Source organism: Eupeodes corollae, chromosome 1 (genome assembly GCF_945859685.1).
Source record: "Eupeodes corollae chromosome 1, idEupCoro1.1, whole genome shotgun sequence".
NCBI lineage: Eukaryota > Metazoa > Arthropoda > Insecta > Diptera > Syrphidae > Eupeodes > Eupeodes corollae.
In genome coordinates this window covers 245,411,386-245,438,769 of record NC_079147.1, presented here as the reverse complement: position 1 = coordinate 245,438,769, position 27,384 = coordinate 245,411,386, and the positions used below count along the sequence as shown (strand labels likewise).

Here is a 27,384-nt window from a genome sequence, read left to right as displayed (position 1 = left end):
TTACAGCATCTTCCTCACCGCTTTCTTTCCCACTTCATATGGTAGCCAAAAAGGACAGTGATAGTTTTAGAACATGTGGAAACTATAGAGGCTTAAATAATGTCACTGAACCTGATCGACACCCCATTAGCCACATACACAATTTTTCGTTGAATCTCGATGATTGTAAGGTGCTTTCATGCATCGACTTAGTAAGGGGCTATCATCAGATACCCTTCGCTCTTGAGGATGTGCATAAAACCGCGATAACTACGCCATTCGGCTTATTCGAGTTTATTAGAATGCCTTTCGGCCTCCGAAATGCCAGTCAGACATTTCAGAGGATCATTAACTCAAGATCTCGATTTTGTATTTGCGTACATAGACGATCTCCTAATAGGCAGCAAAAGCGAAAAAGTGCATAAGCAACACCTCAAGATTTTGTTTCAAAGACTGTGATTATGGCCTAAAGCCCCAACTATAATAGACTGAACCGAAAATAAACTAATGTCAAAACCGAACGAAAAGTTATCAGAAGTTATGGTCAAAACAAAAAGTAACTATAATGGATTCAAGTATCTTAAGCAAATGTCAAACGAAATGCGTTTCAAATTTGACATTTGCTTGAGCTGGAGCCATTTAAATGGCTCTTGCGTAATTGCGCGAAAGTTAGCGAAATTTAACGAAACTGAGTAGAACGTCTATTATGGCTAGTGACATATAAGACTGCGTATTGGTTCGTTCCCTTAAGATAGCTTAAGCTCGGTTAAGTCTATTATAGTTGAGGCTGTGTGTATTTGGCTCATCGAAATTTTTTGAGTCACACTTTTTCTGAACTTGGAATCGCTCCATCTCAGGAACGAGTTGAGGATTTTCAACATGCCTCCTCCTAGTTCGATTCGACAAATCCAACAGTTTGTTGGAATGATAAATTATTACAATCGGTTCATTCCAAATCTTGCCGAATTGTTGTCACTGATTCACACTCATGTTGCCAATCTACAAAAAATAAACAAAAACAAGAATCATTTTTACTGACCTCCGGAGTGTGAAATTGCCTTTTCAAAAACAAAACAGGTCTTATCCGAAGTTACGCTTCTAACACTCCCAACAGAAAACGGTTCTTTAAGCATCACCACCGACGCGTCAAATACAGCTGTAAGTGCTGTACTGCAACAACAAAACAGAAACAAGGTATGGCAACCTCTTGCCTTCTTTTCGAAGAAACTAAAACCTCCTGAACAAAAGTTCTTAGCATTTGATCGTGAACTCCTTGGTGTCTATTTAGCGATCAAACATTTTCGGTGTTTTGTTGAAGGTAGAGAATTTGTAATCTACACAGACAAACCTTTAACAAACCCCTTGATGTCCAAAGCTGAGAGAAGTCCACGTCAAACTCGACACATGGATTACATATCGCAATTTACCAGCGATATACGTCACATTCGTGGTAAAGATAATGTGGTAGCTGATCTTCTTTCACGCCCTGGCAATGTCTCTAAAGAGATCAATTCAATTAAGCAATTGAAATTTGAAAAGCAAATTTCAAAGTTACAAGAAAGTGATGAAGAGCTTAACTCATTGATTTCGTGTAATAACAGACCTAATTCTAACATTAAATTAGAAATCGTGAAACAAACACAGATACCAACCGTCCATTTTTTCATCAAAGTCTACGCAGGCTCATTTTTGACTCTTTACACAATCTTTTACATGAAGGTATTCGCGCTATACGTAAAAGAGTTACATCAAAATATTTTTGACCTTCTATGAATAAAGATTGCCATCTCTGGGCAAAATCATGTGTAGCGTGCCAAAGCTCAAAGGTACATAAAACAAAACATAACAAAAAATGCCAACTAAGCGCTTTGAACACATACATATGGATCTTGTGGGCCCTCTTCCCCCCTCCAATGGATGTTCATATGTTCTCACAGTATGTAGTGGTCACCCTATACTTCGAAGCTTAATAATGTTTCTCTGCTTTTTTTGAACAGCTGAAAGTTGTTTTTGTTTTTTAACAGCATCTCAATACAGCTATCCAACTCGTTCAACAAGGTATCTAAAAATCCAGCTATCCAAGATACCCTATCCAACACGAGATTGAACGCAGCCATTATAAACTAGACGTCAAAAAAACTGTTAGGTTAGGTTAGGTTAACATGGCTGCGGATTTAGAATCCACACACTTAGGCCAAAAGAAAAGGCCCATTGTGATACCACATGAATCTAGAGAATTACATCTTACTAGTCGAACCATTTTGAGCTTTTTATAAAGCGAAGAAGATATTTGATATCATTTTTAGCTAGTTCACTGGAATTATCAAAAGAGTAGTCTCCCAGATGAAGTTTGCGTCTTAGTGAAAAAACAGGGCAAGTGCAGAGAAGGTGAGAGATTGTTTCCTCTTCTTCTTCGTCCATATAGCTCCTGCAGAAGTCATTTGAGGCTACACCAAGTCGTATTGCGTGTAATATTTTGTGTAGTTTATATTTTTAAAAATATGCACTTTTTCATTTAAAAAAGCTAAATAAGTGAAAGCTTTTTTAAAGCTTATACTTAAAGCTTATTAAAAAAGTACAGAAATTCTTCTTTTATAAACTTATGTAGTTCATTGAGTTTCTTTGAAACTAATTCAAAGATGAAACTAGTTTGAAAAACATTTCGGTTGGTTTTAAAGTTTTTCTTTTTGATTTATTTGATTTAAATATCAAAAGTAAATGTATTTATTTTTCTGACATCTAAATAATAAATCTGAAAAACTTTTTAAATCTCAAAGCCCCTTTCCATACAAGTTAATCAATAAAACTAGTTTTAAAATAAATCAATAATATGGCCATAAGAACAGTCAGTTTTTGAGATTGTCTAAAACCTTCATAGCTGCATCTCTATAAGATCGCATAAATGTTCACTGAAGCACTTTGTTATTCTATGAATGATGTAATCATTTTATTCTTTGAAACAAGAATTTATTGACGTGTTTTTGAGATAAAATTAAGTTAAGGAACTGCTATTGTGTTTAAAATACCGCTGCAGATGGATCGCACAAATTCCAGCCGAGAGGTCTGATTTTCTACCACTTTTCCACTAAGGCGACATGACAATTCACATAACCCCCAAAAAATAGTCCAAAGGAGTTAAATCGCTTGATTTTGAAGGCCTCGCCACAGGTCCAAGACGAAGCTGAATTATTGATTGTGCTTGGCAATTATCTCGACCAAATATTGGACGAGTCAATATTTTGGTAAAACAAAATCCTTGTGTAATAACAAACATAACTTATCTTAAATCAAGTGACAGATGTCAAAAAGATCAAGTGCGAAACAAGTATTGCCAGATTTAAAACCACACGTCTAAAAAAACATCAATTAAAATACGCTTTTATCAATGCTTGAAAAATCATAATCATAATTTTTATAAAAATCAAAATGAAAAAATATTTCCACATCAGTTTCCATTGCAAAGAAATAAAACCCCATTAGCCAGAAAGTGCTATAAACACACAATTTCAATTTCAATACGACAACAAAATAAAACTCATGTTTTTTGTGTTTGAATTACTAATCTATTATTAAATTATGAGAATTTTGCGTCATAACTTATAACTCATTACCATAATATAGTCATTTAAAATGCAATAATTTACCCGCGATGCATCGCAGTAGCGTGAATGAAAATGGCAATAGTAAAATTATTTCGCACGGCAATAGCGATGACCTTTGCATGAAATCGTGATAAGACAAATCGTCGTCGTCGTCTTTTCAATACTAAAGATGTTACTTTTTACACAAAGTCAAATGCAACTTTGTTTTATAAACAGAAAAGTCATTAAGTATTTATTTTTTATACTTCGATTCGTTAAATAATTTTGCAGTGTTTTGTTGTTGATGTTACTAAAATTATTTTCTTAACTATGGCTAAATGGTGTTTTTATTTAGTTGTTGTTTTTTTTTTCAAACTTCACAATCACGAAACTTAAAGCAATTAAAATGTAATTTGAATACAAAATAAAATTTCTATTAAACATGGGAATTCCCATTTCCCGCCGCCACCCTCAGCATTGATGATGCAGCAAAGAAGAGAAGCACACAAAAGTAATATAAAATAAACATATCAAACAAAATGAAATAAAACTCTAATAAAATAAATATAAATGTACCTACATCACCGTTGATTGTACCTCTGAATACAATCCTTCTCTTTCCGCTAGATAATTTTATTTTCTCTCTCTCTCCCCAAGGTAAAATGTAAAATTATTTTCCGAAAAGGGAAAACTTTCTTGAATAAATCTCATTAATTTTAATGAAAAATAAAAACATTACATTGCATTCGCAAATAAATTTACTTTTTTTTATTTCTTCTCTTTCTTCTTTTCATTGGTAGAAATATTTTTTATTTCATTTATTTGTGTGCTAAAGAAATGAAATTAATCCTAACAGAAGTTTCTAAAGGAACGTACCTAAATATGGAAGAATCAGACTAAAAATACGAACATCATCAATTTTGTCTGTTTAGTAACTTGCCAAAGTTATAAATTCTCAAGGTTACATTTTCTTATAAAAAATTATTTGAATTATACTTCATTTGCTTACCAACATTTTCGTTTACCACAAACCAAACCCTGCAAAGGCAATTCTTAGTCCAAAAAAATTATAATTTATGTTATAAAAAGGGTGTTTTCTTAGTTGCATGAGACGTTTCGATGGTTGTTGTTGACAGCTGAGAACGTCAAGCTCAATTTTTGAACGCCAAAACAAAGCTTTCAAATTGTGGAAATTTACTTTGAACAAGTTCATAGAACAACTTAAGGGTAAAATTTTAAACGATTTAGTAAAATGTTAAAGCTATTTTAAGCAATTCACTAAGCTTTAAAAGACGATTTACCTAATTGTAGCCGATGTTAACATCTCACTATCTCTTAACAATTTGCTTTGTTAGAATCACGAAATGGCTACTTTCACCTTTAGCAATTCGCTAAGTACATATGACATCTACAATTATTCTTATAAGAACGGTGGATGGAATGGTCCAGTCAACAGATGGGAATTCCAATTAATAGGTCCGTTTAAGCGTATTTGCTTTGTTTACTTTTACAAACTGTCACTTTTTAGATATGTTTGGATGCTTGGTTTTTTAACAAAAGCCATTAATCATTTTACTAGTTATCAAAACGAAAATAAAAATTTTAAATTTTGGACTCACTAATTAGGTTGTTTAAAATTTTGTACTATTGTGTTTAGTGATAAAGCTTACTTCTGGTTTAAAAGCTTTAACAATAAGCAAAATTGCGAAGTCAATCTTCAAGCCGAACCCATATTTCTTTCGAAATGAGGAAGAAGTCTTGAAATAAGGTATCAAATTATAATAATAAAAATTAATTTTAACAATATTTCTATCTTGCCTTATTTATCAAAGTTTTAACCTCTTAAAAAGGCACCCTCTTCTTTATTACTTTCTTTTTTGTTAATTCCAAAAAAAACCTTACAAATGCAATTCTAATTGTAAGCCCAAAACTATTCAACAAATAAAAATAAAAACTTTATTCTATGTTATGAAGGTTGTTTTTTAGCTTCATTAAAAGTTTGTATGGTTTGACGGCTCAGAATGTCAAACTTTGTTTACATTTTTGTTAAGTAATGTTTGGCAATTCCTGAACAATCCTTTTAAATTTTGGAAATTCACATTGAACCAAATAAATGTGTTTGAGCAGTTCATAGAACGCAAATGTGTTTAATGGTGGAGCTCCTTGCGTCTCCTGCCATGTCCCATAGATTTTCTTTGGGTGTGAAATCTAGCCATTGTAGCACGTCAATCCGGTTTTCTTGAAACCACGTTTATACCCTGGTTACAAGAGGAATCGAGGAATCGAATCGAATTGAGATTTCGATCCAGGTATATGGTGGCACTGAATCGAGGAATCGAATTCAAATGGAATCGAAATGACATTTGGGTTGTATTTGTGTGCGTACTGCTACGTGAATAAATTTCAAATTTTATAACAATGCTCTCAACACAAAGACGAGCGCTAAATTAAATTCAGCTTAGAACCAAAAATACTCCATTTATGGCGTTTTTCTTTTTTAGTTCAGAGCTGAGTTCTGAGCAGAGTCTGAGCGAGCAGAGTAGAGTAGAGTTCTGAGCAGAGTATGTTCAGAGCCCTCTGATTTAATTATGAAACAACTTGAGCACTCAACTGTCATGATCTCAAATGTCGCCTGTTTGAAGGCGTTACAAATTTTCTTTAATCAAATTAATTAATAAAACAGTCATAGAGTTGGTCCATTTGATTTCTGAACTAAAAATTGATTCATAAAAATGCTATATGCAATTAGTTTTTTCAATTATCTTTCCTTCTGCACTAAAGCGACTATCCTCTTCCGTCATTTTTATTGTTTTGAGGATGTTTTTCTTCAATATCCCTCCTTTAAATATCAAATTATTTGTGTTCAGCATTTTACTCTGTTATTTTATTCTGAGCTCACAGAACGTGCTCTGAACATGTTCAGAGCTAAAAAAGAAACACGAATTTGAAGCTCGATCAGAGCTCAAAAAGAAACACAATTATTTAGTTGACAGTTCGAGCTCTGCTCTGAACTAAAAAAGAAAAACGCTCTATTTTTGCTTAGAACCAGGGTTGCCATGTTCTGAACTAGTTTCATAGCCCAATTTAAAAATTTTTGTAGCCCAATTATAATTATAATAACTTATAACTTCAATCACAATTCATTTTTATGAAAAAAAAAATATTATAATACATTTTTATTAAAAAAAAAAAAACAACGGAAAAAGAAACATAAGTCCGTAAAAAAAAGAAAAGTTAACATATTATGACATTTAACATATTAGGGTAACTGCTGCAAATCAGTCTAGAAAAGCGATATCTTAGCAGAGTTATCGTCATCGTCACTGTCATCGTCATGGGCATTTTTATCACACTGGTACATTGATTGATTAAATTTACTTATCATTTCATTCGAGGGTAAAAAATCTTTACAACAAATTTTCTTAACTGTAACATCAATATACGTAAGCGCATAATTACATCGAGCAATGCTATAGTCAATTGATTTCTTGGTTTTGTTTTTACACAATTCATGAAAGAAAATGTTCTTTCTACTACAGCGTTGCTCACAGGTAAAGTTAACAATTGTATTACGAAATACCCGAAAACTAATTCACCCAAAATGTTTTTTACATTCAGAGCCAACTCTGTCCAAAATTCTTCCAATTTCGTTGGAAAGTTAGAGGGAAAAAACGGACGCCAATCGAGTAAAGGGAGCTTATTCCATTGTTCTTCTAAATTTTGAATATTCTGTACTGTTTTCTTGATTTTTGGTATTATCTCCAAGGGTAGATCCTTAAAATTTTGCCGATTTTCGTAAAGGCATACGGACTAAAATAACGAATTTTCTTAAAAATGTTGTAGTTTTCGGGTATTCGTTTCTCTATTTCATGTGAAAACGTATGTATAAATTGTTTGATTAAAGCTTTTACTTTAAGTATACTATCATTTGGGTATTTTGTTTCAATTTCAGTAAATTCAAAGCTCAGTTGTATTTCATCATCATTTTTCAAATTGGTTTCAGTTTTTATGTGATGAAGAATTTTAAAAATATTAATATTATTAACTGCAAGTGAGGATGACAATGCCGATGAATTAAAAAACTGACTCTTAAGAATAATTTTCGCCATTAAAATAAATCATTCATGTGTACGGAAAATAAAATCGTCAAAGATTAGATTTGGGCTAAATAGCCCAATCTGGCAAGCCTGCTTAGAACAAACAAGAGCGAAACAACTTATCGCACGCACACAAGCAAAACCTCACACACCAATAACTCGATTCCCGATTCAAGTTTACAAACAAATTTTCGATTCGATTCACCTCTTTCAGTGGGATTGGATCGAGTAATCCTATTTCGATCCGATCCAGGTTTATACGGTGCTAAATCCTGATTCAATTCTCCTTGTAAACGCGGTAATAACCGTATTGGACAGAAAAAAGAGAACGCACCTCATTTAACGTGTTCCTCAAAAACACTCTAGTAAAGATATAAATCCTTCGTACGTATCACCCTCCAAAACCCATTTGTTTACATTATTGTATTTGTAATGTGAACGAATTCAACGAGAAAAAATTGACGTGTTTTCACGCATACATAGACACACTTACTGAGTTTTTTGGGGAAATTTAATAAGTTGGAGGAGAAATTACACGCACACTATGAAAAAGTTTATGAGGCTGATTTCCGGTTTAGCTTGTAGGCAAACCAAGATGTCTACCGGGGATTTATATCTTTATATAGAGTGTTTTTGGTGTTCCTTTTATGCCTTCCGAAGTCTCCACGAAAATTGAAAATTCCCTTTTGAATCCTGTTCCTGTAGTTGTCTTCTTTTCAATAAACAGGTGTCTCTTTCAACGTTGTTTCTGATGAGTTCAGAAAAAAAGATCTGTTTGTGTTGTTTATTTTTATGGTGGACTAAGTCATTTTCGCAACAATATATTACATTTTAGAAAAAAATTAACATGATTTGTTTAAGTTATTAATTTTTGAATGATATAGAGATGGAGGTAGTTTTAGTTGCTAATGTTTTGACCAACACTTATTTGTAAAACAAAATACCCGTTTTTGTGTTTGATTACCAAAGTTAAATTTTTTTTTATTGCTCGATGATGATATTTTTTATTTTTAAATTCCTCTGGTCCCCAAAGTTGTGGTATATTATTATATTTTAAGATAAAACAAAAGATTATAGGTATAACGAATCTAGTCTAAACAAGGCTATCTCATCAATTTTTTTGACAAATATAAAAATAATACTTAAGGGTTTTTGAATAAGAGCGGGTAGATGTTGCAATTTAATTTAATGTAGCGCCGGTCTGCTGGAACCCTCACTAACGTCGTTTTCAAAAAGTAAGGACCAATTACGCCGCCGTCCCAAAATCTACACCAAACGGTCATTTTTTCATAATGCATCACCTGGTCAACCTCGCTTGCGTTATTGTCGTCCCATATGCGGTAATTTTGCTTCAAAATCTACCGAGCACCTAAGCGTATTTTTTGAAACCATGAAAGCATTGAATTTAAGGTTTCTCAAAATTTCGAGTTATTTTTCGTTTCTGTTCTGCTTTGGAACTGAAAAAAAAAACTTTAGACAGTTCATTTCTGTAACCCTTTAAAGCCTACTCTCATTGTTTTGTTCGTCATTTTTTCTCTACTTCCAAGATTTGTTTGTATCAATTAACTTAAAGAGTACTGCAACATAAATAACAACCCATATTAATATTATAAATTTTTGAACTATTTTTCTTCCAAAAAGACTCAAAATGCCTATTTTATATAAAACAACACAAACATTCCGAAAGAATTACAGAAAAAACACCTTACTTACATTTTCTCACATAAAATCACCCTATTCTTCTATAATGTTTATAAAATGTTAAGCTTGTAATTGAATTATAAAACCCGCAAGGAAGAAATTCAGTTTTCGCTAGAGTTATTAATCATTGAATAAAATGAAAGCCTCCATTTCTATAGTTTTTCCATCACTGTTTAATCCTACATTAAATTTCCGGAACTACTTACATTCAAAAGTGCCCACTACAACAAATACACCACATTATTGATATGATCAATTTATGATCTCAAAGCATTTAAATTGCCCTGTTTCTGTGATTAGAAAAAAACCATTATCCATTTATGAAGAAAAAAAGATGTTGGATTCAGTTAGTGGGGTCAAAGTACTTTAGTTTTTTCGTAAACAACCCCGTGGAGTGATAGAATCACATTTGGTCTTGCCCTCCCATCTACTTACTCTTGCTTATGGAACAGCAATTTTTGTAGTCAGAAGGCGACAAACACACACTATTATTTTATTTTTAAAAATTTCCTACTCTCTGTCGGAATTGAACCTCAAGCTAGTAAAATCCAACACAAGATCCGAGACCAACGCACAGACAGTTGGCACCACGTTGAGCACTGTCTTCGTGATGATGAAAGTGTGTTTTACGATTATCTGGTGGATAGAAAATGAGGTAAACAAAAACAAATCGTATAAAACGTGACACGAGTGTAATTTCTTATTTTTGGATAGTAAAATTATACACGATGGTACTTAAAAGTGAAATAGCCGTTTAAAACAACACTTTTCATTTGCCCCATTAAAAAATTCAGAAATGTACTTCGACCTAAAGTATCTCTAGTGTTTTCAGGACTACTGGGAATTTATAATTGAAGTCAATAGGTACTCCCTGTTCCTTCAAGGTCTTACGTCACTAAATTTATTAAGTTATTAATGTTTTTATTAAACTCTCATCTAAGGCTTTCGTGTTCTCTTTTCATAACAACATCAGAAACCTTGTTGTTCCTTTGCTTTCAATTTAATCAACATTTATCGTCATATGAATTGCAACCCCACCCATCTTCTTAATGCAACTCGTTAATTAAATGACTTTTTCTCCATAATACATTTTCTTTTCCTTTTTTTCTTCTTTCTGTCCATTTATACCACAATCATTCAATTCAATTGACGTAATTTACTTGAATTGGAATAATTCCATTTAATGTCAACTGTTGCTTGCTTACTCTACTCTCAGCAAATGTATACAAAAACAAACATCCAAGGACAAAATTGCACCCGCTACAGTTCAATTTATATTTGTGCATATATATTGCATTTAATCAAACAGTGCCTGACAATAGAGCAGCAGCAGATAAAGCCATTCAATGTAAATTATTTTTTCTCTTCACTGTTCCTGCTTCTACATTCTACTCCAGCTTTTACTCTATTCCCTCTTCTGAAACTTATATAATATTTTTTCAAAAGTAGAAGCATCATCATCATCATCAATTTCCTCTCAAATTTGTTGCTTCCCTCTTTCAAGAATTTATGATCCCATTCTCTTGCAAACTTGACGATAAATATCAGTCTTCTAGACTTTTATCTGCAATTCTGTTTATATTGCACTCAAAATACAATATTTGATTGAAAATAATAATAAAAAGCAAGGAAATTCAATTGTCATACGTCATAGCTGTTGTATGATAGATATTTTTCTCTTTTTATTTGCATTTTGTGATGATATATTAATATATTTAAGTTTTACAGTTTTTTCTTCTTTCTCTTGAGTTTTACATTAAAATTGAAACATTAGCGCGGGACAACTAAATCTAAAATCTACATTATCTTCGTTTCTTCTTAAAATGCATTGAATTTCTTAATCGTTTTTTTTCTTCATATTTTTAAATAATTAATTAACAAAAAAAAGCATCATCCATAGTTAGGGTCGAAGGCGGCGGCGGCGGCGGTGTGTTTGTGACATGAAATGTTAAAGAATCTTCAGGTAAAATTAGTAACGCTCTCTTCCTTGGAACACAAAACAAAACATTTCTTATAAACCGAATTAACTTTGACTGATTGAGACTTTAAACAAATTCATAACCAATTCCAAATTGGAAACCATTGACTGTCTTGTCACCCTGGTATTTTTGGATTGGCACACAATAGTTGAGCTCGATACGGGCACGTTGGGCTAATTTAAATGCAAGTCCGATACCAGCAGCACTTCGCATGTTTTCTAAGAAAATAATATTTTATTTTGTTTGTCTAGTCAGGTCATTCGAATGGACTTACCAGTTGTAAATGAGTTGAAATTACCAAGGTTATAGAAGAGATGTGTTCGGAAATTGTTTGATAGGCCCTTGAAAACTCCACTGAATGGCAATGGACTCCATAAATGAAATCCAGCTGACCAGTAACTCTGAGAAGGAAAATTTGTATTACACAAAAAAGTACATGTTGTATTTAGGACTTACCTGCGCTCCAATAGCAGTACCATCCACTCGAGGCCCGGCACCACCAAATCGGAAACCTCGAAGTGTTTGTGGTCCACCAATATAGAAAAGATTACTAATGGGTAGATCACTAGCTGACTTAGTTGGGTTCACAATTCCTACTCGTCCACAAAGCTGGGCCACTATTCCTCCAATTATAGGTACACTGACCTCAGCATGTGTATTGGTGCTCATGTAGGAAATATTGCCACCCAATCCACTGTATTCACTTGTTGACTTAACCATAATTCCTTGACTAGGAAATACTGGATTGTCTCTTTGGTCATAGGCGACAATATAACGAAGAAGTGAAGCTAATCTCGGGCCACAGTGTTCTCGAATTGCAAATGGAACTGATTTACCCAGAAGTGAGATCTCTCGCACAGAGGATTCATATTGGAAGGAGTGACGAAGCTGTGAAAATTAAAAAAAAAGTAATTTCATTCAAAAATCTCCACTTAAAAAATTAAGTTGTAGGTAGAATACCTGAAATGGGAAAAATGTGCTTATTGAAAAATCACTCATTAGCCCAAGATTGGAATTTTGAAATGAGCTAATATCCATTCGGTCAATATGTCTAAATACTGATAATGAAAATCTGTAAAAATATTTTCAACATTAATAAAAACTGGTTTGAGGTTGTTGTATTATTTTTATTTAACTTACTCAGGTCTATTTTCAAAAAGCCTCGTATGGAAGAATGATTTCCAAAATTTAAGCGTAACATCATTTGCCCGTGTACTACTGTAGGAACCTTGTAGAGCTAAACTTTCTCCTCTGCCAAAGATGTTGGGTATTGTTAATTCTGTTCTTAGGGAACCTTCATTTTGACCCACTTCAGTACCAATTGACCCAACTAATCGTGATAGTTCTTTGCCTTTGAATGTTACTTCATAACCATTTGGAGTGGCATCTGGTGCGTGGCTAACATCGATTTTTATACCAATTTCTTTAAATATACCCAATTCATGCAAATAGGAATTTGCGCTAAAGATGAAAGACAAAGTTACAAAGGTGAAATAAGGAAATATAAGTAAAAAACACTTACTTCATACACTCAAGCATAACATCTTGAAAATTTGTGACTTTGAAAAGGCTTTCGGCAGTTTTCATAACATAATCATTGTGTGTCCTTGAGAGACCTGTCACAATAACACGGTCTACTCTGGCCTTTAAACAAACAACAACAACAAAAAATAGAAAAATTATAATTAAGAACAATTTGAAAGAAATATAAGTTGGTTAACTTACAGGAAGCTTTGCTAAATCTACTTTCCCTTCTGGGGCAGGTACATTTGGTCGTCTCCTTGGCATTTTTGTGAAATTTTTGCTCTATCAATCCTGGAAATAGAATTCAACAAAATATCTTACAAAATCTTATGGCTTGCAAAAAACAACACAAGCAATTTAAATCATTTTTATAAGATTGTCTTGGAAACAAGACAATTTTTATAATTGTAAATAAGGCATTCGTGAAATTTAAAGTATCACATCAGTCATTTATCAATTAAAGCTTGTTGGACAAAATGAGAAGAAAAAAAGAATTTGAATACCAAGCTCGCAGTACAAGCTTAATTGGTCAATCATTTTCTCGAGAAAGAAAAATGTCATTCACCTCGAAATGATACAATTCTTTTTATGAATGCCGTTCGGGGTAAAAAATTTAACAAAGGCAACTTCTTATGCTCTGCTCTTATTATGAATTTCTTTTGTAGTTATGGACAGTTTTTGTTACTTGAAATCACAAGTGACTCCTTCTATAAGCTCCATAACTACCGATGCAACCCTGGATTGCAAAGCGGTCTAATTTATATTTTGCTAGCAAAGGTTTAAATTAAGTTTGCATAACGAATGCTTAAATCAGTAAATTTTGTTCAACGATCCTATTTTGCTTAAGGTTTGAAACGTTTAACTTTTCGAATGAAATGACAACTCAAACTAAATTTAAATGAAAATTTGGTCTGAATTTTAGACCCTTTGATGACTCATCTATTGACAAAACTGATTCGGCAAACGCTTTAAGCTCAAAGCAACAGATCTCTTACTAGATGGTACAATTCTTTCCTTTTAAATGTGCTAACTATTAGGCATATTTTTCGTCTTGTACGAGGGTTGCTACTTATATTTCTAGCCTAGGTAACAATACGTGTTGCCAGGCGCTATCTGTCATTTTTAACGGAATTTTTGACATTTTTAACCATAACCTTCTTAAGAACATGTTTCATTTAAGTGCGATTTGTATTGTTGACAGTTACTTTAAAAATGCATCTCGGGCAAAAACATTTCATGCCATTATTTTTCATAACTTTCGCCGTGGATTATTCTTTCTACAGCGATAAAGCACTGTAAACAACTGGAATTCAATCATGGTCATCGTTCGCTCCAGGATGAATTCCGTGAAGGTCGTCCAAGATCGATTGTTGTGCCACAAAATATCGATGCTGAGCATGAACTGATAAAGCAAGATCGAGTCATCTTCGGGCTTTAGTATGACCAGCATCAATAAGATATTACATGAACATTTGGCCGTGAAAAAGATTTTTTTCGCGTTGGATCCCACATAATCTGTCAAACGCCCAAAAGAAGGCTTATGTCGATTGGTGCAAGGAAATGGTGAAAAAATACGGTCAAGCTGCATCAACGGCTGTGTATGATATCTACACAGGTGAAAAATCATGGGTCTATGCGTATGAGCCCGAAAAAAACAGCAATCGACTGTATGGGTCTTCCAAGATGAGCCAAATCCAACAAAAGTTGTTCGCGGAAGAAGCAAATCGAAGCAAATGATTGCCTGTTTCTTAGACATTACCGGTCGTCACGTGGCGACAGTAGTTAGAGCAACGCAAGTCGGTCAATTCTGAATGGTAAAACACAATTTGTTTACCAGAAGTGATCGGAGAAATTCGAAAAAAGCAGAAGAAGAGGCGAATCATTCATCGTCATGACAATGCAAGCTCCCACACATCGGGTCAAACAAAGTAATTTTTGACCAGCCAAAACATCGAATTGATGGGTCATCCGCCGTACAGTCCTGATTTAGCACCTAATGATTTCTTTTGTTTCCCGCACATTAAAAAAAATGAGCGGACACCGTTTTTCGACCCCTGAAGAAGCCGTTGATACCTTCAAAAACTATATTTTGTAGGTATCTCAATCAGAGTGGAAAAAGTGCTACGGAAATTGGTTCAAACGCATGCAAAAGTGTATTGCTCTTAATGGATAATATTTTGAAAAACAATAAAACCAATTTTAATCGAAATGCTTTGTTTTTTTTTTATTTTAGGTCAGAAATATAAGTAGCAGCCCTCGTAGCTTCCTCAAATGACTTTTACAGAAGTTGCATAGACGATGAGGAGGAGAACTCAGTTTCACATTTTCTATTTGTATGTCTTCAACAGAGCTGTAAAAAATGCAATCATTTTTGTATTGCAGTTAAATGATTGAAAAGACTTACATTTTGAATAATTTGACTTCATGTCAGTACTTAACTTCGAAAAAAAAATCACAGTTAATTTTGAAGTCTTTTGAAAAAAATCATTTAGAGCAGTTAAAAGACTTAAAGTCAAAAGAATGCATTACTTTTTACTGCTCGCATTCTTGTAAGTCTTTTAAAAGTCTTTTACATTCTTTGCATTCATTAAGTCTTTTGATTGCATTCAATGTAATGCAGTCATTTGAATGCTTTGAAGTCTTTTTACTGCTTGAAATCTATTTATTGCTTGAAGTCTTTTGAGTGCTTTAAGTCTATCTATAAAGTTTATCATCAGGTTCCTTACGACTAGCATTTACTTTGCTCTTTTAATCAACTGAATTCAAAAAGAAGTGAAATCATTTAATTCAGAAATTTAAAAAAAACTATACAACAAAGGAAGGTTAATGTTGCACGTTTTTTTTAATAATAATTTAGTTTATATTTGAGTTAGTTTTTTTTGAAAAAGTGTTTCTCCTGCCCGAACTAAGAACACCTACACAAACGTCTTTTTTTAGAAGCCACCTTATATGTTTTAGCCTATGCTCACACCTTCTGAACAATACATTCATAAAAAGTAGTCTTTAGACTTCAAGCAGTAGAAAGACTTCAAGCAGTAAAAAGACTTCAAAGCATTCAAATGACTGCACTACATTGAATGCAATCAAAAGACTTAATGAATGCAAAGAATGTAAAAGACTTTTGCAAGCAGTAAAAAGTAATGCATTCTTTTGACTTTAAGTCTTTTAACTGCTCTAAATGATTTTTTTACAAAAGACTTCAAAATTAACTGGGAATTTGTTTTCGAAGTTAAAGTATTGCATTAAGCAATGTTAATGCATTCTCAAAATTCAGTTAAATGATTGGGACTTTTCGCGATGAAATACCAAATGATTGCATTCTTTTACAGCTCTGGTCTTCAATAGTCTTCTTAGAATACTTCTTCTATGATATTCGCAATGATCTGATAAATTCCGACATTTATTGTGTCAAACACTGTATCATAATGGGAAAGACTCTACTTAGAAGACTTCTTCTAAAATATTCGCAATGATCTGATAAATTCCGACATTTATTGTGTCAAACGCTGTCTCATAATGGGCCATTAAACTGGACTAGGTGTGTCCTATTCCATTTTGGACAACCACATTAACCTAACCTTACCTGCTTCATTATAAGCTCTAAATGGCTTAACGAGTAGAAAAGCCCTTAGATCCATGTGGAATCACAACGCATTAACTACTGGTCTAATTGTGTTGGCTTCTTAAGCAAGCACCCATTTCACCTAACCTAGATCCCATGTAGTCATATTTGTGAATTTTTGTTCCCTTCAATTTGTTTCCTGGTCAGTAACAAGCTCAGAAAGACTCCAAAATACCATCTAATTCAACTGGTTTGGTAAAATATACATTTTCAAACTGGATACGAGCCATTTGCTAACTGCAAAAAGGCAATTAAAACCCTGCCTACAGGTAGCAGCTTTACATTCACGTACAGAGCTTCTGCCAATTAAGTTCAACTTGAAGCCAAGTCTTGTAATAAACCAACGATTTTGTAATAAAACGAACAAAAGTTTTTCCTATTACATACAAATTACATCAACCTACATAATTTATTAAACATAATAAAACAAAAAGTTTATTGTAACTTTGAATTAAATGTGTTCTTGTTCCGCACTTAACAACGTATTAAACAAGTGAAAGTAGAGGTTAAATGATGCCACTCCTTCTCCAATGAATTCAACGTCAATATTATTTATTTTTTAGCCTTAATCTATTTACAACCTCACCCTTTTATATATTTATTGAGGCATTCAATCAAATTTATTTACGATGTTGCTTTACATCACCAATCATCACTCAAAGAAATATTTGCATGAATAAATAAAACAGTTTACGTGAAGGTGCATTATGATGATGAAAAAAAAAATGGAATATGAATTTATTGAAGGTGCAAGAAATAATTGGAGCAATTATTTTGAAATTTCCAGTCTATGTTGCTATGAGAACGAAGAGGAGAATAATCAAAAGCTCTCGATACTTCTTGATTTCTTATGCTTCAATGGCATCGGCATGGATAGGAAATGTGTCGACAAGCCATCTATCAGATTCCTTTGAAAAGGCCTTTATTTTGTCAGACTTCCTTTATTCCAAGTTTCCTTAAACTTTCTATACTTCTTTTTCCTTTGAAGCAACTTTTTGAATAAATAATCAATGTTTCCATATTTTTACTTTTATTAATTAAACCTTTTCTTTTAATTACAGATTGAGTTGGAGAATCTCAATACTGCAACAGACCAGATAAACAAACTCGAGATTGAACTAGAGGTAACCTAACACTTAAAAAATTACATAATTGAAAATAAAATTGATGATTTGAAACCTTTAAGCTTCATTAAGTTCCTTTCCTTTGAAACTACTTTTTTTGCATTACTTTTCATGTGCTAATACATTTTTATGGTTATTTTGTATTTTGTAGGAAGCAAATTCAACATTCCGCATCCTATTAAATGAATCCACACGTCGATTAAAACTCTCTTCGAAGAAACTAGGCAATTGTATTGAAAAAGCACGTCCATACCATGAAGCATTGGAGAAAGCACGTGAAGCACAAATTGAATGTCAGAGAGTGGCCGTCAAGTTTCAGAGGGCAAATGGTAAGTTTTTTTCTCTTCCTCCTTGGTCTTTTCTTTTATCGTATTTTATGTTTTTTTATTGTATTTTTTTCTAAATAGAAATTCATGCAGCAGCTAAGGAAACAGTTGCATTGGCCGAACAAAGATTTATGTCTAATTCACATGAATGGCAATTCGACACTGCGTGGCAGGAAATGCTCAATCATGCCACACAAAAAGTAATGGATGCGGAAAAACAAAAGGCTGAAAGTCACGCAGAACATCAATTGAAGGCGAAGTTATTTAATGCTGCCGAAATGAAGGTAAGGAAAATTGAAATTGAGCCCTAATTTTTGTTTGAATTATATTTGATTTGATTATTGGGTGTGTGTGTCTCTCTTTTAAGGTTCAACAATTGGAGGAACGTTTCCGTCGTAGCATAGCTAAATCACGTCCCTATTTCGAAGAGAAGCAAATCTGCCAGGATCAATTGCAAACCCAAAAGAATCGCATCCAAGAACTCCAAGCACAAGTTCAAAACGCAAAACAAACATACTCAACAGCTTTACGTAATCTCGAACGCATCAGCGATGAAATCCACCGTCAACGTGGTGATTTTGTTGCCATGACAACCCCACCGCCAGGCCCTAGAGAGCCCGGTGTTGGTGCCGAACTAGCATCCTTGCCTGACTTCAATCTCGAACTAGAACGCTGTGACCTTCCGTCGATGGGCAGTGAAATGTCTTTGACAACAACTAGCAGCTCAATGCGAAGTGAACGAGGTGGCGATGGTGGCGCTGATATGGAAACCGACAACGAAGAAGAACAACCACAGCAACAACAAATTGACGAAGACCTTGTCGAAGAGCTGCGCCAGAAGGTAAAAACATTGGCCGTTCGTCCAGTCGAAGGAGGCGATGGCCAACAAGAACAGGACGTCTGGGAGAGTGAATTAAACGCAACTGTTGACAAGTTGGATCATTTGATGATGATGAAAGAATGTGCCGCCTTGAGTACTACTAAATTGAATGAGAGACCATTTGCCCAGCAGAGACCTCAATCAGTGTTGGGCGCTGAAGCCGCCGCCACCACCGGCAATGCTAAAGGTCCTCTATTACAAATCTCTCCAACAGCACTTAGTGATAGTCTGAGTGATGTAGTATCCAGCCTTCCAGTGACACCACAAAAGCATTCCGCTGCCATAAAGAAGCTGAAAGCTTTGGAACCGCTTCCGTCAGTGAATGTTTCAATGCGTGAATTGCCCCTACTAGCTCGCTTAGATACACGTATTGGTGGCTACACGAAGCAGCGTCGAAGATCACTCGATTAGGGAAAAATAGTATATGTATATCATAAGATAAAACCGAAAGGTAAAAACAGAACTAAGAAGAGACCGTTTACTCAATTTCTTTTTGCAAAAATAACTCACAATTAATTTTAGAATAAAAATAAAATATAACAAAAAATAAAACAGTGACTAATTAGAAAGTTAATACAATACAAGTTTGAAGGTAAAGATGGTGATATTGAAGCGTGGGGAATCAGTTAAAAGATTTGTTCCATTCTCACTGTGATTTTTTTGAATTACACATCATGTCTTCGGTCTAGTAAAAGCTCATCTCAGTATTTCAAAAAAGCTTGTTCTTGTTATTTGAAATGTAGTCTGCTAAAAAAAACACACCGCCAAGTTTCTTTAACAAGATTTAGAAGAATTTAAAACGCTTTTAATCACTTCTCAAAACTGATATTTGCTAAGCCTGAAGATATCACATGTGTCTATAAATGGATCTTTCAAATGAATTAACCCATTTTCGAAAAAATGCATCGACATAATTCCAACTCGCTTTCTATATCTTTTTTGTTAATTACCAATCTATCTTCAGAATGTGTGCAATTCTTAGAGATCACCTCACTGAGAGCTTTTTTAGAAAGTTCTATCAAAATAAATGTATTCAAAAACTTCACTCAACTAACATAAAAATACATAATATTTAAAATTCCATAAAATAAACGTAAAAGAAAAGATTTAAAAAAAAAAAACAGTGCAAATTATTTTAATCAATAGAAATCAATAAACATCTCAAAAGTGTTATTATTTTGCAATATTTGCATAGAATTAATAAAGAAAAAAAATTAAATAGAATTAAAAATTAACTTGAAATTAAAAAAAATGAATAAACTTTATTTTCTCGACAAAAAAAAATTGGTTATTTTTCTATATATAAATAGATACAAAGAAATTTAAAAGAAAAATTATATTTGAAAAAATTGATTGTTAAATGTTAAAAACAAATAAACGAAAGTAGTTATTAATGAAAAATGTTGTCGGTATTATTTTTAAAATAAACCGAATAAAGTTATTTTCGTTGAAAAATGTTTTCCATTTTATTCATAAAAACATAAAAAGTAAATTTAATTTTTTTTACATAGAAAATATCATAAAAGCGCAAATAATTAAGTTAGTGCAACTCTTAAACCAGACAAAAAAGAAAAGAATTAAAAAAAAACAGAATATGCTGGAGATCAATTATGTGATAGACTAATTAAAATAAATAAATATTTTAAAAGTTACACAGTTTATAAATTATAAACTAATCGTAAAATAAACATTAAAAAGGAAAATTGAAATTAGAAATAGAAAAACAAATTCGAAATATTATAATTATTAAAAAGTAGATAAATAAATATTGTGTATTAAATAAATATATATATATGACACTAACTGAATAAAATTAAATAAAAATAAACATGAAACATTTCAATATTATTATGAAGCGTTTTTTCTAAACAAATTGATTGATCTATTTGGAAAGTGAAATCAAATAAAACAATCGATTGATGTTAAACTTAAGAAATGTTTTATTATTGACGCGTAATGAATGCATCTTTGAAGCCTACAATTAACAATCAACTTAACATTAATTGAATGGATCCAAGGTTTTTTTTTTGTAGAAAAATAAATTAATTTAATATAAGCAATAAAAGCTTCCACGTCAGTGTAATTTGCTTAACGTTTCTACATCCTTGAAGAGTGCAAGATTCGACTCATCGTCGTATTTTACTCTTTCAGAAAGAGTCCAAAGTACTAGGAAGGATACATTGAACCAAAAAGGCATTGTATAAAAAGTGCCATTGCCAAAGAAACTCACGTTGTGTTTCCTTATTAACGAATTCGCGGGGAAGCGAAAATAGTTTGTTTTAATTGAATTTGAGTGATTTGCGGTGATTTATTTAATAAACAGTATTAAATTTAAAAAATAGAATCAATTATGGTGTATATTTATTCTGAAAGTAAGGAATTTGAGGAATCCCAACAATCCCCAAGATTATGGGTGTTCAGGAGAATAAACGATTTTAAAATTTTATATTTTATTGTGGATAAATTATAATAAATTAAAAAAAAAATAAAGCTAACTCACATTATTATTTAATTACAATCAAGAAAGAATCCACGAAATTGAACAGTGAATCCGCTCAAAAAAAGCTGCCGGATTTCAACTCGCCAACAAACATTATGACATTTCAAATTCGCCTTTGAATTCAAAACGAAGAAGGCGAAAGCAAAAACAATACAGTGGACGTCCAATATAACGAATGCCCGATATAGCGAATTTGCGATATAACGAACGCTTTTGAAATGTACATTAACATCTCTAAATAACAAACGATGATAAAAATTTGCTATCCGATATAACGAACGCGTATATATATTGCCTTAAAATAATTTTTTTTCTTGCCATTGTGATCTGTGCATATATTTTTATGTCAACACATAAGTTTATTCTCGTACATATGTATGTGTGTGCGCCAAAGATTCAAAACTATAACAAGCTTTCTGTTTTTCATTTAGTCTTCGCATCGCCTACTAAAACATTTTTGTAAGAATTCTTATTTTTTGGTTTGTCTATCGCTATGCAGTTTTGAATTTTATGTACGGTCTTACACACACATATTCAATGACACGACGGCAAGATAATGTTAGCAGTTAAATAGTATTTTTGTTGTTTAAAGTCTCGTCTGGTTGAAACGCTCCGTAATAATTTTGTAGATTTAGTTTTGTGTACAAAATATTAAAATGAATACAAAATCTCAACGTACTCGGCTTTCATTAAAGGACAAAGTCAAATTATTGATGAGTGCAACAAAGGCGTTTCACTTAAGGAAATTTCAATAAAATTCCGTGTGCCAAAATTATTAAGAAAATTAATAAATCAACCACTTACTTAAATTTTTTTTAATGGAAAAGTCGATCGATATAACGAACGCTCTCGATATAGAGAATGACCTCGAACATTATATCATTCGTTATACTGGACGTCCACTGTAATTGAAAAATGGCATACTCGCTAGCAAAACGAATCGTCGCGAACCCCATAATCGGGCCCCTGATATTAATAAGGCTTTGGGTCACTCGTCAACTTTTTACAAGACGAACCATTAACAAAAGGTCTAGTCATATACTGGCTACGCAAACAACATCGACATTATCAAATGAACAGAATTAGCTGTACATAAATCCTTCATCGTATTTGAGAGTAAAACAAGGTTCATAATGGAAATGATTTCGAGAAGAATAATTTGTTAAGTAATGAGGGTAGAGATCCTTTTCCGACCGAGTTACAAGTAATCTCTCTCGAAGTTCTCTGCCGCCAACACAATGTATTGAAAACCAGTGGCAACATTGCCAAGATGCAATCAGAGAAGTTGCCTCTGCCTCTACCTATCGAATGCAGCCAAACAACAGGCACGCAAAGCGGCGCTGCATAAAAGGACGAGAGCTGCTTATGAACTCTATGAGCAGAAGAGGCGAGAGGAACACCGACTTCTCAGAAGGAAAAAGAGAAGGCATGAGGTTTAAAAGCAGGAATGAAGTTCGAAAGTTTTATGAACAGGTGAAACGAAATTCACAGGTACATAAACCTAGAACCGAAGGCTGCATAGACGAAAGTGGAAACATCATAGTGGAACTGCAGTCAATGCTGAGGATATGGAAGGACCAGTTGTTCTGCAGACTGTTTAACGGCGATGACTAACCGAATTCCGCTGTCAGGCAGGATGATCCATTCAACATAGACGACGAAAGCCAAACAATACCGTCCTCCAGACTAAGACGAAGTAAATATTGCCATATCTAAGCTGAAGTGTAATAAAGCCGCTGGAGCAGATGGCTTGAATGCCAAGCTCTTTAAAGCATCTGGAAATAAGTTGGTTAGGAGCATGCACTAACTTATCTGTAAGATATGGTCGGAAAAAATAATGGAACCTCAGTATTGTTTGCCCGATCCTGACAAAATGAGACCCTCTAAGCTGCACCAACTATAGAGGAATCTGTCTACTTAACAACGCTTACAAAATCTTCTCTGCCGTAATATGTGAACGTCTAAAGCCAATCTTCAACAACCTGATAGGTCCTTATCAGTGTGGTTTTAGACCAGGAAAGTCCACAGTTGATCAAATATTCACATTACGGCAGATCCTGGAAAAAACCCAAGAACACCAAATCGACACCTACCATCTTTTCATCGATTTCAAGGCCGCATATGACAGCATCTACAGGGACGAGCTGTATAGATCCTTGTCTAGTTTTGGCATCCCTGCCATGACCATGGAGAATTCACGCTGCTCCATAAAGTTTGGAAGCAAAAAGTCTGTCCAATTACTAGCATATGCTGATGACATTGACATAATCGGAAAAACTCACCGTGATGTCAATGGGGCTTTTGTGAGTATTGAGGCAGAGGCGGCAAAAATGGGATTAACTGTTAATGAGGGCAAAACAAATTAAATGGTTTCGTCAAGAAAGGACCTACAACACCGACGTCTTGGTCAAAACGTCACCATCGACAGACGTAACTTTGAGGTAGTCAAGGACTTCGTCTACCTAGGCTCCGCTGTAAACGCAGAAAACAACACCAGCGCTGAGATCAAATGCAGGATAACTCTTGCTAATCGCTATTTTTGGACTAAGAAAGCAATTGAGTGGAAAGTCCTGTCTCGAAGGACCAAAGTGTCGCTATATAAGACCCTTATCAACTCCGTCTTGCTATACGGTGCAGAATCATGGACTATGACAAAAGCGGATGAAAGCACCTTTTGTTTCGAAAAAAAAGTTCTTCGTGTGATATACAGTCCCGTATGCATCGAAAGGGAGTAGAGGAGAAGATGGAACGACGAGCTGTACGGCCTATACAGCGACGTAGACTTAGCCAGAAGGGTAAAAGTCCAACGACTAAGATGGTTGGGTCACGTAGAGCGCATGGAAACCAATGATCCGACCCGGAAAGTCTTCAAATCCACACTCACAGGGCAGCGCAGTAGAGGAAGACCGCGGATCAGGTGGCGAGCTCAAGTGGGAAGTTGCCTCACCCAACTTGGAGCGTCAAACTGGGCCATCTAGCTTGGGACCCAACTAGATGGAGAAGTTTGTTAGGTGAGGCTCTAGTTCCACGGGACCGTAGCGCCATCAATTAAAAAAAAAACGAGACAGTTTACTTAAAGATTTTAAAAATTTAAAAGGAATAAAATTAAATTTTAATTTTTTTTCTTATTTATTGCAAATTCCACACTGAAAATCGATATTGCAAAAATATGCAGCGAAAAACAACATTGTTTCGAGTTTTGTTTCACAAACATTTTAAATTGTGTATTGATTTTGATGATGTCTTTATAATTATATGCTCTCGCTGGAGGGATGGCATAAATTAGAAGACTAAAACTACTAGACGACGTCGGCTCGCGATAGATGGAAAGACTTGCTAAAGGGACACGAGGCTGGCCTCCAGCTATCTAGTCCATGGAAATCAAGGAACATTTAAACATACTCCAAACATGAAACTTACAACTGGTTCAAAAAAGAAGGGTGTTTATGCAATAAAATACAAAAATAGCTATAATTATACGGAAAGGCTAACATATCAGTAAAATAAAAGAAAATACAACTGGCTGCCTCAAATGATTCAATAAACTTATATGCTTTTTCGCTAATGTACCTATTTGTTGAATCAGAGCTTCGTTGCGCATTGACATAATAGCATCCTTATGAATTGTTCTTTATTTTAAAATCTGTTTCTATTTAAAATTGTTTCTTCTTCAACTGTTTTGTTAACAGTCTTAAATGAATGAGGAGTATTTGAAATTAATTCCTCCAAAATAGGTATACAAAAATGTTGTATTAGAACCAAGTAACATTTGCTGTTTAATTTGGACCGGATACTCCTTACAAGAAGTGGGAAGCATGTTGTAACTGATTGTCTATAAATTATTTTTTGACAATGAAAACAAGAAAATGTTAATCAGGAACAGGAAAAGTATGTAGGTAAACTGATGCCACCGTCTGCACTCACCCAAACCACTTCATAAGAATACACGTACAAATTATTAAGTTTCGTAATGATCGGAAAAAAGTCTATCGATAGTGAAATTCTAAATTTAAACAAAAGACAAACAAAATGTAAATATTCAGCCTTTACGCGTGCAATATGATGATTTAACAGGTGACATCATTGAACTTATGAATTTCAAAAAACATCTCCAAAAAACAAAACACTAAAGTTCTTTTAATTCCCTTAAATAATTTGTTATTAAAGTATTAATTGTTTTTTTTTTTATAACATTCTTAAACTCGCCTAAAAATTGTAGATTCTGTTTTTGTTATGTTTTTCCAGATTTTTAAATGATTTCACATAGATTTCTTTCTTTTCGCCAAAACTTTATAAAATTATTACATAATAAAGTACACAAATTTCAATAAATACCTACCCTTTAATGCTTAAATAAAAAGACGATTTAATTAAAGTAACTATGCCAATTATTTGTAAATTTATAAATTTATTTTAAAATGCTTTTAAGTGCATTATTTTCGATGATAGACACAAGAATTAAGAGCCAGCGAAATCAACTTCAATTCACGAACACATTACACGAAAATTTTCGAATTGGAAATAAAAATAAAAAAGAACCGATTGTCACTTGTCATGTGGAGAAATGTCATTTTTTGAAAACTGCACAAAAAAAACAATTTCGAGACTCGAATTTCTGAGGTAGAATAATCGACATCATTCAGACCAATTTTGTGTGATAAGTATTTCCATTTGCTGAACTCAAATAGAATTTCCTTGTGTGAATTTTCGTGCAGAGCTTTGAAACTGGCTAAGAAAGTTAAAATCATAATTAAAGTTGAAATAAGTAAGTAAATGAGTGATTGTAGCTATTATTACCTTTTGGCACTTCAAAATAATAATTGTTTTTATTAGTAAATACTAAATAGCTTATTTTTAAATTGATTTAAATATAATGTCGATTTCCATTGAACCACATGAAATAGACGGCCCGTCGCTACTAAAAATCAATATTTTTTGGTTCCAATGGAAAGAAAAAACGTAGCAATATCTTTTTGTAAGTGTATTAGTGTAGCAGCTGTCAGAAGCATACTAAAATATTTACAGTAATAATCCCGCCTCTCGTCTATTGCTTTGAATTAAATTTCATTAGCTGCTACCGGTCTGGTGTCCGTATATCTTTCTACAACGTTTAAAATTTTTAATATAATTTCTTTCATTCCTAAATAAAAATGTATTAGCTTGAACAATCGTCGAAGTCGTCCAATTGAAAATTGTCAGGATATCTTCGTCCTCGGACGAAGACGAATCTAGGAGCAAATCCAGCATTCTGTAGTCCATGCCCTGACAATGAAATAATTATTCTTCAACCATCTCAAGTATTCAATATAATTTTATAATTACCTGATCCTGAAAGCACTACAATAATATTGCCAAAAAATTGATCAAATTTTGTATTGTTTTCACAGAAAATAATTATTTATAATTACAACAGAACGAAGCTGAATTCTCTTCAATTATTTTTTCCACAAACAATAATTTCATTTGACGTTTGCAAAACTGTCAAGTTTTTAGTATGTGTTCAAATGAGTGTGAAAATCTGTGTAGATTCTTCTCAAAAGACGAATTCAAAACGAATCAATTCGTCGGGAAAAAACATCAATACTTTTCCCATTGGAAAACGTTTAAGAAAAAAATATTGCCGGCCCGTCGACGGCACATCAATATTTTGGTTCAATGGAAAACCACATAAGTTAATACTTCGCCTCGAAATGTAGCTCGCAGCTCTAGCTTAACCCCTTGACCAGAATGAGATGCAGCTGTAGCTAAAAAAATCGCTGTAGTATAAGCTGTCAATAAAAACGCTCACTAATGTAGCAAAGGTCGCCCACAATGGTGTAGCGCAAATGCATTGAACGTTTCCAAAAAAAAAGTGAAAAGTCAAAGAATGAAATGGGTTTCCCCATCTGTCAACTCAAATGTAGCTTGTAGCGCCGCCAAAAGTTAAAGTTGAGTCAACTTGCGCTGCAGCTACAGCTACAGCTACAGCTTCTCATTGCGTCGATGTATAGTATTTTCGTATCTTTTAACTTTGACAGTGCTACAGGCAACAGCTACAGCTACACCATTATGTTCAGCCAGTAAATGTAGTT

At 33.5% G+C, this 27,384-nt stretch overlaps 2 protein-coding genes across 2 annotated transcripts in view; one reads left to right on the top strand and one right to left on the bottom strand.

Moving 5' to 3' along the window:
* Window positions 1-20,662, top strand: part of LOC129943457 (SH3 domain-binding protein 5 homolog) — a 119,087-nt gene extending 98,425 nt beyond the window's left edge. The window contains exons 2-5 of the mRNA XM_056052923.1: window positions 17,545-17,607; window positions 17,759-17,936; window positions 18,015-18,217; window positions 18,301-20,662. Coding sequence (XP_055908898.1) covers window positions 17,545-17,607; window positions 17,759-17,936; window positions 18,015-18,217; window positions 18,301-19,224 — 1,368 coding nt within the window. The 3' untranslated portion in view covers window positions 19,225-20,662. The remainder of the gene's footprint in view (window positions 1-17,544; window positions 17,608-17,758; window positions 17,937-18,014; window positions 18,218-18,300) is intronic.
* Window positions 10,992-25,852, bottom strand: LOC129943458 (SAM50-like protein CG7639). Its single transcript, XM_056052924.1, has 8 exons — window positions 25,653-25,852; window positions 13,063-13,152; window positions 12,860-12,981; window positions 12,478-12,798; window positions 12,298-12,409; window positions 11,794-12,225; window positions 11,612-11,738; window positions 10,992-11,555 (listed from the first exon to the last, which is right to left on the bottom strand). The coding sequence occupies exons 2-8, from the start codon at window positions 13,123-13,125 to the stop codon at window positions 11,404-11,406; spliced, it is 1,329 nt and encodes a 442-aa protein (XP_055908899.1). The 5' UTR covers window positions 13,126-13,152; window positions 25,653-25,852; the 3' UTR covers window positions 10,992-11,403.
* Window positions 25,853-27,384: the final 1,532 nt, after the last annotated feature.

Bases quoted from the DNA above. Each gene is read 5' to 3' on its own strand.
- LOC129943458 (XM_056052924.1), bottom strand. From the start codon at position 13,125: ATGCCAAGGAGACGACCAAATGTACCTGCCCCAGAAGGGAAAGTAGAT. The intron at 12,982-13,062 runs GTAAGTTAACCA...GTTTGTTTAAAG, and splicing joins TAGATTTAGCAAAGCTTCCT to GCCAGAGTAGACCGTGTTAT. The intron at 11,739-11,793 runs GTAAGTCCTAAA...TTTCCTTCTCAG, and splicing joins GTACTGCTATTGGAGCGCAG to AGTTACTGGTCAGCTGGATT.